Source organism: Ascochyta rabiei, chromosome 1 (assembly GCF_004011695.2).
Source record: "Ascochyta rabiei chromosome 1, complete sequence".
NCBI lineage: Eukaryota > Fungi > Ascomycota > Dothideomycetes > Pleosporales > Didymellaceae > Ascochyta > Ascochyta rabiei.
This window is the reverse complement of record NC_082405.1, coordinates 2,045,001-2,062,385: the sequence shown is the minus strand read 5'-3', so window position 1 is coordinate 2,062,385 and position 17,385 is coordinate 2,045,001. Positions and strand designations below refer to the sequence as shown.

General features: G+C 55.1%; 5 protein-coding genes across 5 annotated transcripts in view, besides 14 other annotated features; 3 read left to right on the top strand and 2 right to left on the bottom strand.

Annotated features, from left to right (window-relative positions):
- Positions 1-1,033: 1,033 nt before the first annotated feature.
- Positions 1,034-1,075: a tandem repeat.
- Positions 1,076-1,273: 198 nt separating this feature from the next.
- On the top strand, positions 1,274-4,894 carry EKO05_0000619 (uncharacterized protein; the record flags this gene model as incomplete). Its single annotated transcript, XM_038944744.2, has 2 exons — positions 1,274-1,728; positions 1,786-4,894. The coding sequence occupies 2 exons, from the start codon at positions 1,274-1,276 to the stop codon at positions 4,892-4,894; spliced, it is 3,564 nt and encodes a 1,187-aa protein (XP_038803159.2).
- Positions 1,436-1,503: a tandem repeat.
- Positions 1,654-1,700: a tandem repeat.
- Positions 1,908-1,981: a tandem repeat.
- A 406-nt stretch (positions 4,895-5,300) lies between the features above and the next one.
- Positions 5,301-7,019, top strand: EKO05_0000618 (Protein mpe1; the record flags this gene model as incomplete). The annotated part of the gene is made up of 1 exon (XM_038944743.1): positions 5,301-7,019. One exon carries the CDS (start codon positions 5,301-5,303, stop codon positions 7,017-7,019), a length of 1,719 nt encoding a protein of 572 aa, XP_038803158.1.
- Positions 6,360-6,383: a tandem repeat.
- Positions 6,698-6,872: a tandem repeat.
- Positions 7,020-8,630: 1,611 nt separating the features above from the next.
- EKO05_0000617 (uncharacterized protein) lies at positions 8,631-9,845 on the top strand (the record flags this gene model as incomplete). The annotated part of the gene is made up of 1 exon (XM_038944742.1): positions 8,631-9,845. One exon carries the CDS (start codon positions 8,631-8,633, stop codon positions 9,843-9,845), a length of 1,215 nt encoding a protein of 404 aa, XP_038803157.1.
- A 29-nt stretch (positions 9,846-9,874) lies between these two features.
- Positions 9,875-9,922: a tandem repeat.
- EKO05_0000616 (uncharacterized protein) lies at positions 9,922-10,656 on the bottom strand (the record flags this gene model as incomplete). The annotated part of the gene is made up of 3 exons (XM_059635468.1): positions 9,922-9,991; positions 10,042-10,288; positions 10,341-10,656. The coding sequence occupies 3 exons, from the start codon at positions 10,654-10,656 to the stop codon at positions 9,922-9,924; spliced, it is 633 nt and encodes a 210-aa protein (XP_059491451.1).
- A 2,011-nt stretch (positions 10,657-12,667) lies between these two features.
- Positions 12,668-12,714: a tandem repeat.
- Positions 12,715-13,419: 705 nt separating this feature from the next.
- Positions 13,420-13,477: a tandem repeat.
- A 110-nt stretch (positions 13,478-13,587) lies between these two features.
- Positions 13,588-13,652: a tandem repeat.
- A 114-nt stretch (positions 13,653-13,766) lies between these two features.
- Positions 13,767-13,784: a tandem repeat.
- Positions 13,785-13,802: 18 nt separating this feature from the next.
- Positions 13,803-13,846: a tandem repeat.
- Positions 13,847-13,952: 106 nt separating this feature from the next.
- Positions 13,953-13,987: a tandem repeat.
- Positions 13,988-14,064: 77 nt separating this feature from the next.
- Positions 14,065-17,385, bottom strand: part of EKO05_0000615 (uncharacterized protein) — a gene marked incomplete at both ends in the record, with an annotated part of 3,987 nt that continues 666 nt past the window's right edge. Inside the window, 2 exons of the mRNA XM_038937008.1 lie at positions 14,065-17,022; positions 17,095-17,385. The exon at positions 17,095-17,385 is cut by the window's right edge and continues 666 nt beyond it. Of these exons, the coding sequence (XP_038803155.1) occupies positions 14,065-17,022; positions 17,095-17,385 (3,249 nt within the window). The remainder of the gene's footprint in view (positions 17,023-17,094) is intronic.
- Positions 16,811-16,890: a tandem repeat.

The following is a 17,385-nucleotide window of genomic DNA, read 5'->3' as shown; positions in this document are numbered from 1 at the left end:
ATTGTACACAGTAATTTATATATCAGGATAACCTTCCCTTGGGCGCAGGCTTATTAATACATGGTAGAGTATGTTAGAATATGTGTAGTATAAAATTATAGTACTATAGATGTGTATCATGTTATGTAAAGATTAGTAGATAACAAGCAATCCTAGGTAAGAGAGTGATAACGTTTACTAGGCCTAGCGAGTAAGATAAGTTTACTAGGTTAATTTTGCGCGGTACGTTGTACGGCGAGACGACTTGACCTTGAGTGCATGTTCGTCAAGATACAGCAAAGCAGTTTTGGAGTAGACGTGATGTGCATGCTGTCCTGCAGGTTGTGGTGACGTGACTGCTCGTGCCTTACGCTCCTCTGCTTGAGAGGGAGAACAAAGGACGGGAGCGGAATCAAGTTCCTGCGAAATCAGTGTGCTGTGCCTGGTGTGAGGCGCGATCGTTGCCGATTTAAGAGTTGCTGGTAGGTGCGGGTCCCCGTAGTGGCTGAAAGTTTGCGGGTGCCGTCTATTAGTAGGCGGCATCGAAGGTCTGCCCAAGATCGCGATTGTGCGCTGCAGTACCCCACTCCGTTCGACCATGGCCAGCTCCCAAACACGTCCTCACCGTTCGTGTTGGCGCTGCCGTGCCGGTCCTCCCATCTGTCGAAAAGATTGGCTGGTGCGACCTGGGTCAAATTCGAGCATTAACTGGCACTGCATAGGCTCTGGCGGGAGTAGCGGAATGCAGCGTCATGCGACACGCTTGTGGTTAGGGCTGAGGAGCATTTTTGCAAGATGTGCTTGAAATTGTCGATGAAGAGTGAAGTGCGGCTGGCATGGGCAGGTTTGCAATTCCAAGGTGCTGCAGGGCGTGACCAACGGCACTGGTCAAAGGCCTGACGGACGGGGACTCGGTCGGGATCGAGGTGCCAGTGAGCGTGCAGGTGTTTTGGAAGGTGATGGTCAGATCGAAAGTGGGGTGTCCATCGTTGTTTGCGAGAGTGCAGAGTGCAGGCCACAGATGTGCAGCCAGTGAGGGAGGGGGCCGTTGCACGGTGGAGAGCGACGGTCCAGGGTCGAAGGTCGAGAGGGTCGAAACCAGCGAGCGGCAGTGGCAGGCCAGCGATCGTCCCCAACGTGATACATCGGGGTATTGTGAGCCAGGGCCGTGCCATGACGACCGCATCGGGCGGTGGATTGTGCGGATGGTGTCTGCGAGGAGGCTCCGTGGAATCCATGCACGGGATCCATCGTCGATGCAGACGGCGCTAGTCGATGGGGGACTACAGGAGCGATGGAAGGGTCTGTCCTTGGCAGCAGGAGCAGGGATGTGCCGATCTCATCGACGGCATCCACCAACCTCACGATCGAGCTGGGCCACGGCGCTGGATCTGAGGTGATGGCCCGTCAGGGTGCTACCCAGACGCCGCCGCCTGTTCTCGACTGGGCCTCTCTGACCACACCACACAATCACGAACGACACGACGTCTCTGCACACCGCACCACCACCACCACCGCCACACCGCACCTTGTATCGACGTCGCCATCGATATTGACATTGACATTACCATTGATATTACCATCGACATTACCATCGACATTACCATCGACATTACCATCGACATTACCATCGACATTACCATCGACATTACCATCGACATTACCATCGACATTACCATCGACACCGCCATCACACCACCACCACCACCACCATCGCACCATACATCGACTGAGCAAAGCCACACCGTCGTGAGCAGAGCAGCACACATGGACGTCGCCCGCACGCTACCCTCATAGCCCATCCAGCCCGTCCAGGCTATCCAGCCCAGCCCAGCCCACGCACTTTGGCTTCAGCAGCAGCCCGCACCTCCACCTCCACCTCCACGTCCGCCTCGTCGCCATGAACGAGCGCCCCGGCACCATTCCTAGCCCTGCCACGCCCCACCACCCACGCCGCCCGCCCGCCCACCAATCCGTCTCGCTGCGACACAGCCCGGCCGCCAAACTCGACCGCGCTGCCTCCACTCTTACCGCCACCTGCCACTCGACCACGCTGAGCACCTCGCCCAACGTCCCTGCTAGCGACAAGGCCAATCCGCCTTCGACCGTCTCGCCGCGTCTGCAGTTGAACAGCCACAGCTCGGGAGAGAGCAGCGACGCCGCCGGCTGGTTCGACCGCACAAACAATCACGACCATGTCCCCCACGACGCCTCCTTTGTCGACAACGACCCGCCCTTCCTGCTCCACAACTCATCCTCGTCGGGGCGCACCCCGCCCGAAGCCCAGTACATGACTGCCGCCTCCGTGCCCTACCGCCCTGGTCTGATGAAGCTCGGCACCGACGCCAGCAGCTCCGAAGACTTCCGCAGCGTCATCGACGACCTCACCGTCGCCAACAAGAAGCTGAAGCGGAGGCTGAGGAAGTACGAGCGCGTCTACGATGCCCACCTGCAGGACGACAAGCTGTTCGAGGTCAAGTTCCACCGCCTGCCCGACCACAAGAAGAAGGAGCTGGAAGAGACGTTGCGCAAGTTTGCCGCAGGCCTCGACGACGCCTCTGACATGCCTGAAATCTCGTACGCCCACGCTCCTGCCCTGAACAAGGAGGCCACGGGCTCGTCGATATCTCGTCTCGCAGAGTCGGGCTATGTCTCCATGTCCGCCTCTGGCCAGAACTCGTCCACACCCTCCAACAACCCCTCGAACCAAAACACCGATAACCGAAAGATGACCAAGTCGGCCTACAACCGCCAACAGCAGAGCATCCAGTCCTATCTCCACGACATCCCCCGAGGCTTGCTGTCACATGGCAATGCCCCCTTGTCGGACAAGGCGAAGAAGAAGATGATCGTCCGACGCCTGGAGCAGATCTTCGCTGGCAAGCGCTCGGCGCCCGGAAGCCATCCCCAACCCATGCAGCAAGAGGAGGTCGCTCAGTCCGCAGCTACCGCCGACCGACGTGAGCGGGAAGCAATCGGCCAAGGATTCAGACCAGAGGGTCTGCGCACAGCCCTCATCATGCCAGAGCAAGGTGACATGAAAGAGGGACAGAGTACCCCCATCTTGCACATACCCGCACAGCAGCGTGTCAATGAGCAAGACTTTGAGCCTTCCGGCTCCGGCTCCGGCACCGGCTCCCCCGACCAGCGACCTACACGGCCTCTGGATTTGGACCCCTTCCGTGCTCAGGTCCCCGCCGCAAACATGGACTACTTCCGACATCTCGGCTTCTCGCCACCAGACATGATGACCAATACCTCATCAGAGCAAGGACATGGCTGGCTGTACTTGAACCTTCTCATTAATATGGCGCAACTCCACACGCTCAACGTCACGCCTGAAAACGTCAAGGAGGCTCTTGCCGCGTATAGCACCCAGCTGGAAGTGTCAAGTGATGGCCGTAAGATTCGATGGAAGGGTGGACATGAATTCAGCAACAACAGCAGCGACGGCTCACCCGAACAATCTGGTGTTAACTCGCCGTATCAAGCCATGGCAGCACAGGGGTCGCCCCAGAACAACCCCAAACCCGGTCACAGCGCCAGCATGGAGAGTGGTTACGGAGGCTCAGAACAGTGGGGCCGCAACATGGCCCCTGCTGGACAAGAGACGGAGACGAGTTTATTCGCCTACAAGCCATTGTTCTTCCGGACCGACAGCTCGGAAGAGGACCGGGATCTCTACGACTCAACCGGGTCGACAATTTCCTCCTTCCAGCCCCAGCAGTGTGGCGATTTGTCGGGCATGGGTACCGTCATACAGAGTAACAAACCCACCAAGCGACGTGATGACGGCCCTATGATCTTTTACAACAAAGCTAAGTTTTGCACCGACCTCACGGGCGACCGAGTAGGGGCTTCCTTGACGCTACCCGAGAACTACAAGGCAGTCACAAGCCATCCTCTTGGTGCACTGCTAAACACGGAATCTATCAACGGATCCGACATTTGGGAGAGCAGAGGCCCCTTGGAAGATGCAGGAACAGACGTGGATTCCCGAAAAGGAACGCAAACTCCATCTACTGGAGAGAGCATCGGATTCTCCCCCGCGGGCCTACAGAATCATTTTGGTGCCGACAGCCCTGACCTCATGGACTTTGAAGCTTCGGGCTTGGGAGGTGTGCAGCCGGACGACAACTTCTCGATCCGTGTACAACGTTCGCAAATCCCATCGGCACCCTCAGACATTCAGCCCAACCGCAGGGCATGTCTGTATCCCTCGAAGATTCAAGCCATCCTGGGTGAAGGGGCGACGCCCCAAGACGCAAGGTGCCGTTCGTCAAGCCCCAAGAACACAATCGAGGAGAAGATGATCTCAGCGGTCCGTCAGAATATGCCCAGCTCTGTCCTGCCGCCAGCGTCTTTCTTTCCTTTTGATTCCGCTTCTTCCGGTGAACTCTCGGACGACGAAGACGAATCATCAAGTGGTGACTACGACACAAACGATGGTCCCTCCACGGCGCTGCAGCTTCTCAACATCGCTCCTCCACACGCTAAACTTGCTAGCGAACAGTCCGGCAGTACCTCGGAAGCGTCTGAATACTCCGATGACGATGATGATGATAGCAGCATTGACCTCTTGGCCACTGCCCGTCAGCAAGATCCAGACACAGTCCGCGCATTCGAGCGCGAGTATGACGCTGCGGTTGCAGACCGTCTGGCCGAGGAGATTGTAGCCGGCAGTTCGGCAGCTACCGCAGGCGGTGGCAGTGGGTTCAACAGTCCTGCGAGCGATGCGGGCGATCTCTCAAAGCAGGGAAGTAGGCGCAAGAGCACCCAGGCTGCTCCAAGTACGACGAGTGCCAACAGTCTCTCCCCTCGGAGCAAGCACCTGAAACGCGCCAGAACGACTGAATCCCTTGCTACGGTAGTGAAGAACGGTTCAAAGGCGCCAAAGAGTCGGAGGACTAGGTAGACAATATTTCTTTCACGTAGGCTGGTGGCCTCCGGGGCTTTGTCATTTGTGCATGGAAGCGTTGTTTGCTGGTTTATTTAGCATTGGATGGCGTTGAACCTGGACCCAGATACCCCTGTTTTGCGTAGGCAGAGAGCCAATAATCAAAGAACAACTTGAAATTTCAAACCGCTACTATTGAAACCATACTTTTCCGTAGTCTTCTCGAAACAAGATAGAAGGCTGACATAATGTTGGATTGGCACGTGACGATTCAGATCGCTAGCGCGCTGTCAGCCCCCAAGAATTCCTTCTCCACCTCTCTCTCTCACCCCGACACTACACCTACAACACACAACCTCGCCACAACGACCAGACACACTCCTGCAACTGCTTGTTCTCCGCGACGTGCAAAGCGCTGACAGTCATGTCGTCGTCGGTGTTTTACAAGTTCAAGAACTCCAAGGAGCCGGAGCGCTATGCCTTTGACGGCAATGAAATCTCCGTATTCGAGCTCAAGCGAGCCATCATCGAAGCCTCTGGCATGGCCAAGAGCACCGACCTCAACCTCCACATCTACCATGAAGACGAACCGAGCAAAGAGTACGACGACGACACAACAACCATACCGCGCACAAGCACCGTCATCGCCGTACGGCGACCAGCAGCGCGTGGATTCAGTAAGATCGCACGCTACGTTTCCGGCAAGCCTCCCGCACGTGCGATCAAGAAAGACGCAGCCCCGGTTGTAGCCCCTCGCCCTAGTGGCGGCGCAACCGAAACTGATGCAGAAGCTGCCTTCCTGGCAGAGTCTGCACAGGTCTGGGATGCGCAGAAGGAATCATTATCACACGCAAAGCCTGTATACAATAAGAAGAAGCCCGTCAATGTCCCGAATTACGATCCACCATCTGGCTACGTGTGCCGGCGCTGCGGCGTAAAGGGCCACTGGATCCAACAATGTCCTGAGAACGACAACCCCGACTTCAAACCCGTACACTGCCCCAAGCGCACGACTGGAATCCCCAAATCCTTCCTCAAGGTCGTCGATAAGTCGGAAATGGACGAAGACGCAAAGGGTGTCATGCTGAACGCCGATGGAGAGTACGTACAGGTCATGACAGACACAAAAACCTGGGAGAAGTTCCAAGAGAAGACACAAGCTACAAAGGTGCAGGCTGCCAATGCCGATGCTGCAAGCAAGGAGGTTCGCGAGCGGGGGCTGGAGTGCCCACTCGACAACAGGATGTTTGTTCAGCCGGTGAAGACGGCTTGCTGCGAGAAGACCTACTGCAACGATTGTATTGAGTCATCACTAGCAGACAATGATCTTATTTGCCCCAATTGCGGAGAGGAGACTCTGATCGAATTCACACCTGACAAGGAAATGGAGGCCAAGATTCGCGACTATGAGGCCGAGAAGGCAAAGGCAAAGGCCGAGTTAAAGGCTGAGAAGGAAGCAGCGGCGAAGGAGGAGATGGCGACGGCAGAAGCAGCAGCAAAAGCAGCAACTGAAGTCGAGAATGCGAGTGCGAATGCCAATGTACCACAAAATGAAACACCTGTTGTTCCGAATGAAAAAGAGGAACCAACTTCTGATTCTGAGTCGAAAAAGCGGAAATCACCACCCACAGAGATCCAGCCGCCAACGGCGCCCAAAGCTATGCGCCAGCAACAGCAACCGCCCCAAAACACTATGGAACAGGACTTTATCGCACAAATGGAGGCGCTGAAGAACATGCCCATGAACATGCAGCAGAACATGCCCAATACGCCCATGAACATGATGAGCAGCGGTATGCCCAGCGGCATGCAAATGCCCGGCATGAATATGGGCATGAACATGAACATGCCTATGATGCCGGGCATGCAGATGCAGATGCCCATGGGCATGAACATGCCTATGAACATGAACATGAACATGCCCTTCCACCAAAACATGCCGTCTAACATGAACATGCAGATGAACATGATGGGCAACATGAACGGCAACATGAACGGCAACCCTGGCGCAGGCGCTGGAGGCTTCTACGGCCAGCAGAACGGCGCTACCGCTCAGTTTAACGACGCTTATGACCGCCAGCCCGTCAATCCGAACCGCCAGCAGAGGAAGAAGCCCAGGGCGCCGGATTACCGGTACTTGTAGATTGGGCGTTGGTTGGGGTTGTGTTGGCGCTATCTGGACGGCGCACTCTCTGTTTCTTCTGTTTCTTCCTTTTTGCATGGACTTTCTGCATAGAGCTTTCTATGGGGTCTTCGCATGCTACTGGGTTCGGTAGCTATGGGTGGAGTTTTTTCTTCTCTTCGTATCTGGGTTTAACACCATATGCCATATCATATCGGCACGGTGGGAGTGCTTTCTTCGTAGAATCGAAAGCGTCAATCGCGCCTAAATCATCAATCCAATTTAACTCATCGTCTTTTGTATCTATATCTGTCTCTATATTCTGCCTCTATCGTTCGCCGTGTTAAACATACATGATTCGCACTATCGATTACCTTCCAACCTAGCGCACTCACGGCTCTAAACAGAGCAAAAGTGGTTCTTTTCTCCCCTTTTCCACTCGTTGATCATGTTCGATGCAGTCTGGAACTGTAAAATCCCATATAAAATGAGCTGCATCACGTGCTTACGGTCATGTCGCACAGCGAAACCTTATAAGCGAGCGAGACGTCTCTCCCTCTCTATTCCTCGCCACTTTTATCGAATCCGTCTCCCTGTGCACTTTCAGCAACGGGTTGTCTAGTCATGACGTGCACCACAAACGCCTCACTGTCAGCCTCAGTGTGCGCTGTGATTTTGAATGCTGGTCTCACCTACACTGAATTAGCTCAGCACACGACAGCATGAGTCCACGCTGTCTCATTCGGTACATTGAGCCGAAGCATATAACGACGAACACAGTCCGGAGTAAGGTGTTTTGTCTGCTGACACCTAGCTTGTATTTCTGTTTAGGTGGTGTGCAAGTAAGGAAGCTTCTCCTTCTTCTTCTGGGGCATCACACGGTGCTATTACATGCTCGATACTCACGAGCTGGCTGCAACAAGCCATGAGACACGACTTGTGGCGTCGAGTCTGAACCGACCAATTTGGATTCTGGGAAGTCATTTCTGAGTCTTGCTGTGGTTAATTGCTTCTTTGCGGACCTTTTTGTCGACTATTTTCTTTTTCTGAGTCTGCGGCGCTGCTGTTGTTTCCACAAGGCATGGATTTCGTGTCTTGGTTTGACGTCTTGCAGCTCTGATATCTCGACATCAACTCTGTCTTCTCGGCTTCCACTCCGCTCGCACACGTACTTGGCAACTCCCGCATCGCCATGGTAACACCACCTGCGCGACGCGCGTGGTTCTAAAACCTGGGGTCGTCGGCGCGAACCGAGCAGAAATGGTGTCTGAATGCAGGCGTTGATTGGCCGCGTTTTCGAAATGACCTCAACGCCACCATCATTCATTTATCACTGGCGTTGCCGATCCCGCAGCCGGTTTACACTCCTTCGCATGTGTGACATCAGCTGCTCTCGACGAAACGAGTGTTCTCAGAGTGAGCTTAGATGCTGTCCGGCAGTCGGTATATAATGTCCGTAAGAAGTCGGCATGGAACGCGCAACACTGTCCTTGATCTTGCTATCGTGTCTGTACATATTGGCTTTGCGCTACTGCATAGCATACCGTGTTTAGCACCATGGAATCTTTAAAGAAAGCCTTTAGAAAGCTCAGGGGAAAGGCAGGCAGGAAGACAACACCTCGGACAGCTGCAATGGCATCGACAACTTCCCCGACTCCAGCTCCAGCTCCAGCTCCCGCAGCCGTAGAACGGAAACAGCAACATGTTCTGGCAGCAAATACCAGCGGCACGTTGCAAGTCGCCCTCCAAAACAGAACCAGCTCGAGCAATGTCTTCGCCTACATCACTGGACTTTCTATCAATGACGGGAACAAGCCTATATTCATCCAGGCCGACGGCAGGACCGTCTACTCCCCTCCATCACCTGCTCAACCACTGGCCGACGTTGCAGCAGACGTAGCCATCCCACTCGGCGCCCCGGGCAGTACTGTCGCTGTGACAATCCCCAAGATAGCCGGAGGCCGCATCTGGTTCGTAGTCGACGCGCGCCTAACATTTTTCGTGAATCCAGGCCCCAATATTGTGAATCCAAGCGTCACAAACCCGTCCGACCCCAACTACAATCTGAATTGGACCTTTGCAGAGTTCACCTACAACGACGCCCAGCTCTTCGCAAACATCTCCTACGTCGACTTCATCAGCATCCCCGTCGCGCTGACCCTGACCACGACCAACAGCGGCACGCTCAGCGTCCCCGGAATGGGCTCCGACGGCTTCCAGCGCGTCGTCGACGAAATGCGCGCCCAAACCGCCCGCGACGGCAAGCCATGGGACCAGCTCATCCACAACAGCACCAACAACACGCCACTCCGGGTCCTCAACCCCACGAACCTCCTCGCCACAAATGGCAATGCATGGAGCAACTATTGGGACGGCTACGTGACGGCCGTTTGGAACAAATACCGCAACGAAGACCTGACCATCAACACGCAAGCCGCAGCCGGGAACCTCACAGGCCGGGTAGTGAACAACCAGCTGCAGCTAGGCGCCGCAGGCTCCTTCTCAGCACCCAGCTCCAGCGACATCTTCTCCTGCAGCACGGGGCCGTTCCAGACAGGGCAGAACCTGGCCCGCGACGGCGTGATCCCGCGACTCGCGGCCGCGTTCAACCGGAGCCAGTTGCTCAACACCCCGGGGAATCAGTTCCCGAATGGTGGGAACCCAAGCATGTATTATCAGGATGTTACGACGAATCATTATGCTAGGGCTGTCCATGCTGTGCAGAGGGATGGCAGAGGCTATGCGTTTCCGTATGATGATGTTGTGCCGGATGGTGGGCGGGATGTTGCGGGGACACTGCATGCGGGGGATCCGGTGGTGTTTACGGTTGCGGTTGGGGGGAATTGAGTGGTGGTGGGGTAGTACCCGTCTTGAGTTGTATATGCGAGTGTGTTGGGTGTGCTGACCTGTCTGTGTGTGTGTGTTATTGGGGGGGGGGGGGGGTATAGTCGTCGTTTTGCTCTGCGTGCTGGTGCCTGTGAAGCAGAAGTTGGCTACGCAGGCAGTGTGCCACAGCATCTGGTTGGCCCAGGCTGTCTCGTACCGCAACCACGCCAACGGATGCGAATCTTGTATAGAGTCCGCGGTGGGGTGAATCTGGATGGAGAAGTCAATGTCGAGCGGTTCCTGGCTGATGGTGGCGTTGTAGAGACACTGCCGCACGTATACCCAAAAAGCCGCGTCGCGAAGCGTAGTCGCCGAGGGATCAACCGAACTGTTCCGAGAAGCATGGAGAATACTTGAAGTCCCTTTCAAATGGTGCTTGTCGCGCGAGCCTGAGCTGGTGTGGACTAGACAATGGTAAATGCAGGGAATCCAACCGGCCGGCACGTGGAAGCTTACCATTGAGCTGTTCAGCAAAATGCAGCAACAGCACCGCAGCGAGAAGCATATCGTCGTAGCTGGCAGAGTCCCCATCGAGGCGGCCGATGAGCAGATTGACGCAGCGCTCATACGACGCCTCTGCAGTGCTATCGTCTCTGCGATGGCGCGCCGCAAAGCACAGCACTGCGTGGCAGAGGACAGGGGATTCCCTGGCCTTCTCGGATACGCTCAGCGTGAATATGCGCGCAGCATTGGTGCAGTCCATCCAGCGACCGAGGTGCGTCGTAAAGTGGTGGAACAGCAGCGCCTCATTGTATGTGAGCGCGATAGGCATGTGTAGTTGATTCTTGATACATATATGGATAGTAAAGGTCTCTGAGTATGGACCGGCTCTAGTGGTTGCTTGGTATCAGGCTAAGGCGTGTCCGACGTAGAGGAGCAGCTGTAGAAGGGTTTCGAACTGTGTATTAGTATAGCCTTTTTCGTCAACAGCCTTGGATCTCCCTCCCAGCCGCTGTCGACGTTGGGTTAGCTAATTCACATCCAACAGAAGGAGGAATGACGTTCTGATAACTGAAGCGTTGTCAGTACTGAAACCCACAAGGATGACTACTGTTCGTACTATATATTTGTAAGGTGTCTGGCCCATAGCTTACTATAACTTCTGCAGGGGGCATGGCTTTTGTAGTCAAAACGATCTACTATGAGATCATTACCAGCAGGCGACCCGCTTCGGGCCGAAGAGAAGTAGGGCTTTAATACTGATTGGCCCATTGCCCCGGGCATTTATACCGGGACGCCAGGGTCATAGGCTATGTATATTGTAGCCGCTGCAGGCGTGATCAGATGCGAGGTTTCCCTTCCACTGTGAGAAGTACTTAGGTTGTGTCGCGCTAGTTTTGCAAACAAAGCATGCAGAACATATCGTAGATAACTGTACACAATTTTCTCAAAATTTGCCAGAACTTACCGAAAATATTTTGCACATTGTAGAGTAACACCTACTCAGTCAGGCGTTTCTCTCCTGCAGCAGAAGCGTTTACTAAGTGCCAAATGAGCTACCAAGTTACTTACTCCCACACAAAGCTACATTTCAAACCCGCAGCCCTACACTTCACAAGCACGTTCTTGCAACGAGGAGCAGTACTACCGTTCCATTTTTCGTACGATCTTTTCTGCTGCATTTTCTCATTGCGCTACTCTTCAGAAATCCCTCGTCAGAGCTGAGAACAACCCTTCCACCGCTCCCGCCCGATGTAAGGGAAGAACCGCAAGCGCCTCCAAAGCTCAAAAAGCTTAAGTTACACACAGGGAGTATTTAATGACCGACACTACGTCATTGTATCTATACACAACAGCCGGAGAAAACATCCGCGAGAAAGAGACATGAGACGGCCACACATGATTACTTACCCTTCGTCACTACTACCAAACCTCTCCGTCACCCAAAACACCGAAAATAGACACACCCTGAAGAAAGATCTCTATAACCAAAGGGCCCCCCCCCCTGAACACCTTACCCCCGTACACCAGCGAAACAAATACCACCCACTTCCGTCGACACACTCGAAGAAACTCCTCCGGCAATTCCGCAGGCACTCGCACCTAGTGTAATTGCAGAGCTCGCAGCCGCTAGCATGCGTATCGCGGCAGTACTGGAGGGTAAGTTGCTATAGATGGTAGCCTGGATGGTGTCAACTCAAGTAGTCGAATTGTGGAGATGAAAGAATACAGGAAGAGATAGGCAAGGGGGCAACTCACCCATGTTGGCGATGTCTGAGAAGCAGTGCAGTTCCTCCTTTGCGCACTTTTGGTACTGCGGCGAAGCCATCGTCGCATTCCCGGTCCCAGCGGCTTCCTGGCTCACTGACAGGAGGCAGACAGAGATTGATGTCGAGGTCGGTGTAGAGGTATTTGCCGGCACCGCTTAACGTACCACCAGCAGCGCCGCGGCAAAAACAAGCCGTTTAATTACTAATGCAATATAACTATCCATGTATACTGATCTCCTCAGTTAGAGTTAGTTAATAGATTCAGGCTGCAGCGTCCTTCCCTTGTTAACAAGAACCAGGTGCTGGGGAGCAAGTCAACGCGTATTACAGAGCCTGATGTCTCAGCACACTTGCGTTTGGAGTGCACGTGTAGACGACACTCAAGCACTGAAAGATCTACGCAGCCCGCTAGCACGTATCCACCAACCCAGCAAACCCTCACCCACAAGACCAAAAGCAGCAAAAAACACACACACGCACAACGCAGCGTTGGTAGCAAACACCGCACCAGCACGAGCCTCACCAGCGCCAGACAGCAACTGAGCAACACATGAACCACCACATCACCCTCTCTTCCCCTCCGCTCCGCTCCGCTCCATTCCGTTCCGTTCCGTTCCGTTACCTAGCTTCTGAATCCTACACCCCTTCTCCCTCCCACCACCTCGTCACCCTCTCTCCCACACACGTCCCTGCACCCAGCTCCAAGGCCCTCCCCATTCCAGCACGCAGCGTGTTTGTATCGCTAGAAGCTGTGTTTACGTAGCGTGTATGCAATGCAACTTGCCAGCTGGACGACTTGATGTTGGTCTGGGTTGTTAGTCTATGTTGTTAGAAGTAGTACGGTGGTTAGTATACGGTATGTAGATGTAGATGTAGATATTACCTACCTACTTTTAGATTTGCATCAGCATCAGCAGAAGTCTCAGTAAAAGTCTCAGTAAAAGTCTCAGTAAAAGTCTCAGTAGAAGTATCAGTAAAAGTATCAGTAAAAGTATCAGTAAAAGTATCAGTAAAAGTATCAGTAAAAGTATCAGTAAAAGTATCAACATACACACCCCTTTGACCCAGCAACCATCCCCCTTCTGAACGCAACGCGCATCCCCACCTTTCGATTCCAGCCAGCGATGCACGGTGAGTAGCCCAGCGCTAGATTTCCAACCAAGCATGCGGCACAGTCTATAGACCCTGTGTAAACTTTTTCTCCCCCCCTTCCAAAGAGGGTAGTTAGTTTTGAATTAGGGTTCAGTGTTCTGAAGCTGTGTACTTGGAGTCTTGATTGTGTGGGTTGTGTTTGTTGTTTGTTCTTTACGTACTGTATCCATCTAACTATCCACTATCCACTGTTCACTGTTCGCTGTTCGCCGTTGACTGTGCACCGTCCACCGACCCATCATTCCACACCGCTCTCCACAAGCAGGGATATCTCAAACACGACGTAATGCGAGGAAACGAAACAGAACGCGACGAAAAAAAAAACCCCCCCGCGTGACTCCCCTTCCTTCCTTCCTTCCTTCGTTCCTTCGTTCCTTCGTTCCTTCCTTCGTTGCATCCTCCCATCGTCGTCTTGAATGAAGACTGGGCAAGTGCTTCTGCCAGCTAGCCAGCCAGGCAGGAAAAGAAGAACAGGCATAAAACAAGGTAATAATAACGATGGAAAAAAACCCCCCCCCCCAAAAAAAAAAAAAAAAAACTCCGATAAACACCACTTATGCCATGCCACTTATGCCATGCCATCCCATACCATGTCAATGCAAAGCGAGACGTACGTAAACAGACCGTGGGAAACAAGCAATCCACATCTCTCCAGGTGGGATGCGGGTATCATCACTCATCCGGCACATGAGTATACCACAGCGCACCATGCCTTTCCGTCCCATTCCATCCCATCCCGTCTTGTGCGTGCGTGCGTCATAACATTAGGTTCCTACTTGCATCAAGCGCAACAGTAGGTAGATGTGTGTGGGTGTGGGTTATACGAGCACCCACTCGCTGCCCCTCTTAATAAACTTATCCAGCAGCATCGTGACATCGGTCAGCACGAAGCGACAGATGTAGAAGCCAAAGAACTCGGCCGCGTGGCGCGACGACAGCTCCAAGCCGACGTGGGTAGGCGACGAGTGCTTGAGGCCGGGGTCTTCGACTTGGCGGGCGATTTGGTCGAGGATCTGGGCAGAGTCGAAGAGCCGCGACAAGCTGCTCATGTAGCCCGAGTTGGGCCCGTCAAAGGTCAGGCCTGATGTGTCTCGCTTGGCGAAGCGCAGCGAGGGCAGGCTGGTCATGGGGAGGGTGGCCATGTTCAGCGAGTCTTTGGGTACATCGCCGTTGGTGGTCTTGGGCCCAGCCAGCGCCGCCAGATTCACGCCCGAGTTCTTGCTCCTCAGCTTCCGCCACGACGAGAGATAGCTCTTGCCCTGCGCTACGGCACGGCTTGTGCTGTTGTCCTGCGAACTGTACATGCTCCTCATGCCGTCTCCCGAGCTGGCGCCTTCGCCGACTGTGGTCGCGTCTTTGAACATGGTCGACACGCTCTGCACACCCACCTCGTTCCCAAGCTTCTTCGCAAGCTGTGTCTGCACCTGGTCGAGCACGACCTCGAAAGCCTGCATCTCCTCTAGGACTGCATCGGCATCGAGGGTGTCCATCGACGCCATCTTCTGCAGCGCTGCAGTTAGGAGATCGCAGTTGGCAATCTTGTCTTCGATGTTTTTGATCTTGACACCCTTCACCCGCCAGACATCACGTGGGATGAAGAGTTTCGTCGACAGATAGCCGCCGCGGGGATGCACGATCGTCTGGTAAAAGCACCGCATCAACCAGAACGGGCGCAAGAGGTACGTGTCAGGACATGGCTCTAGCGGGATCGGAGCATTTGCTACAGCTGGACTGGGTGAGCCTGGCGAGAAGGGCGAATGGATATCACTCTCAAACAGATTCATCCCACCGCTTGGCAGTCCATCGAGGTTGAATGTGGGAAGACCCGGGGTGGGCAGCGGCGCAATGTTGGCAACGCTCGGCTTGCGGCCGGTGATGGAGAAGGTCGTACTCAGCGGTGTACCAACCGAGGCATCCGAGCCATCTGGACTTGATGTAGAAAGCGTTCTTTGCTTCAGGCTCAACGACGATTTGTTCTTCCTGATGCCAAGAGCTGATGGTTTGGCTCCCTTTGGCGACCCCGGTACCGCAAGCCCCGGGTCGGTGGAGAGGGTATGGGGCAGAGCGGGCGTAGCAGGCGATATTGTCGCGGTTGAGTCGGCCGGGCTAGGAAGTGCAGGCAGCGGCGAGGGAGCAACAAGACCCGTCTGGTGAGGCGGGGCTGGCGCTTTGAAGGCCGGCTCTAGACTGGTTTGCGTGCTGCTAAAAAACACCGTTGCAGCGGCCGACTTGGGCAGCAGCGGGGCATCGAGGGGTGAATTCTTCGCGGGTACCGGAGGTTTCTCCGTATGCGGTGGTGCAGAAACTGTAGGCAGGGATGTTTCGATCTTCAACGTTTTGGCATTTTGTCCAGATAATCTCCGACTTCTGACAGAAGCAGTATCTCTTGTCGCGGAAGTGGGTCGTGGCGTGATCTCTGGATCAGTGAGTCGTGCTGCTTGGAGTTCTGGGACCGAAGGTAGGGCGCCTGAAGGAGGTGGAGGAGGAAGCGCTGGCAGCGCTGGCAGCGCTGGCAGTGCACCAGACGGAGCAGGCGCCGATGGAGGAGAGTGCAAGGGCAGTGACTTGGGCTGCATGGCCTCTGCAACCGTTGAGAGCGATGTTCCCCCCGTGGTCCTGTGGGAAGATAGTGAACTGTTGTAAGCGGAAAAGCCGCTCGAGTCTGATTGTCGCGGCAGCGAGGATTTGGTCTGCAGGTCGAAGTCGAACCCATCGAGCATGTACTCTCTGGTCATCTCGTCCAGCAGGCGCTCTTCTTCTTCTGACTCGTCATTGAGCGTCAGCTCAGCGCTCTCTCGGACGTGCGGTAGTGTCTCGTTTTGCAGCTGCGTCTCTTTGAAGCGGTACTTTGCAGCCGCAATGGTTTCTTCTCGCTCAGCTTCCCGCACCCTCTCCTTGGCCAGCTCTACATTCCTCAATTTTGTCGAGAGGAGTCCGTCGGGAGCTAGGCTGTCGTGGTCGAAGGGTTCGAAGCCGTCATCGTAGGCGGCTTCGACTGCGGCATCGAGGGCAGCATCAAACTCGGCTTCTGTGGCTCCACTTGCGTTGCGAGCGTGTTTGCGACGAACTCCACTCAAGGGCAGCGAGCGTATCGAAGACGAGCACGAGGAACCCCCAGACTCGTCGATGGTGTCCAACCAGGACGTCGACTCATTACTATGGACGCGCTGATGCCTGGACTGTGCTGGCTGCTGTGGCTGGAGCAACTTGTGCGAATCGAATGGCTCTTTCGGGAGCGTGGCGCTGAACAAGGGTGACTTGGATCGCTTGGGCGATAGAGGTGGAGGCATGTACGACCGATCCATGGGCGATTCGATTCTGGTAGGCATGGTGGGTCCCGCCAGTCGCCCGGGCGGTGGCTGTAGATTGAAGTGCGAGGTCTGCATGTTCCGTTGAACATCACGAATCGCTGTGCTGATTACCGACTCGCGTTGGCCGGTGAACTCGGGCTTGCGGAGGGGCAGAGGTTGCGTTGGGGGCGGCTCTGGGTCTTTGAGGGGCACATGTTCGGCAGAGGGCTCGTTGACGATGCTGGTAGTGGTCGCTGCCTGGATCACGGCAGGATCGTCGTCGTGGTCGTTGTGGTCGTGGTCGGGGTCGGGGTCGTCTTGGTCGTCGTCTTGGTCGTCGTCATCGTCGTCTTCTAGCAACATGGAGCGCTGCTCGTCAAGCGATTCGCCGCTCATGGGCCGCGCGGGGAGTGACTTGCCACTGCCGTGTGTGTATCCAGGGTCGAGGCGGCGCAGCTCTTCGATGCGGTTGGTGTAGGTGACGCGCTGGTGGTGTTAGCATGCAGAGCGCAGCTCCGATTCATGGTTTCATCAATGGATGTGGCTCGGACCACTCACAATGGCGTCCAGCTTGCGCCGGTCGTCGTCCTGCGAGCTGCGGATCATGACCTGCTGGAGGAGCTTGCAGGCGTCCTCGTAGGCCTCCATGGCGCCCTCGAAGTTCTGTGCATTGTCGAGCAGGACGGCGGTGTTGGCCTTTTGCAGGGCGCGGGACAGCATCGTCTTCTTGTCCTTTTCGCGACGCTCGCGCGAGCGGGGCAAGGCGTCGTGGTGGGCGTCGTCGAGGCGCGCGCTGGTGCTCTCGGTCCTGGCGTGGTCCCTGCTGGTGCTCCGGTGGTGCGCCCTGCT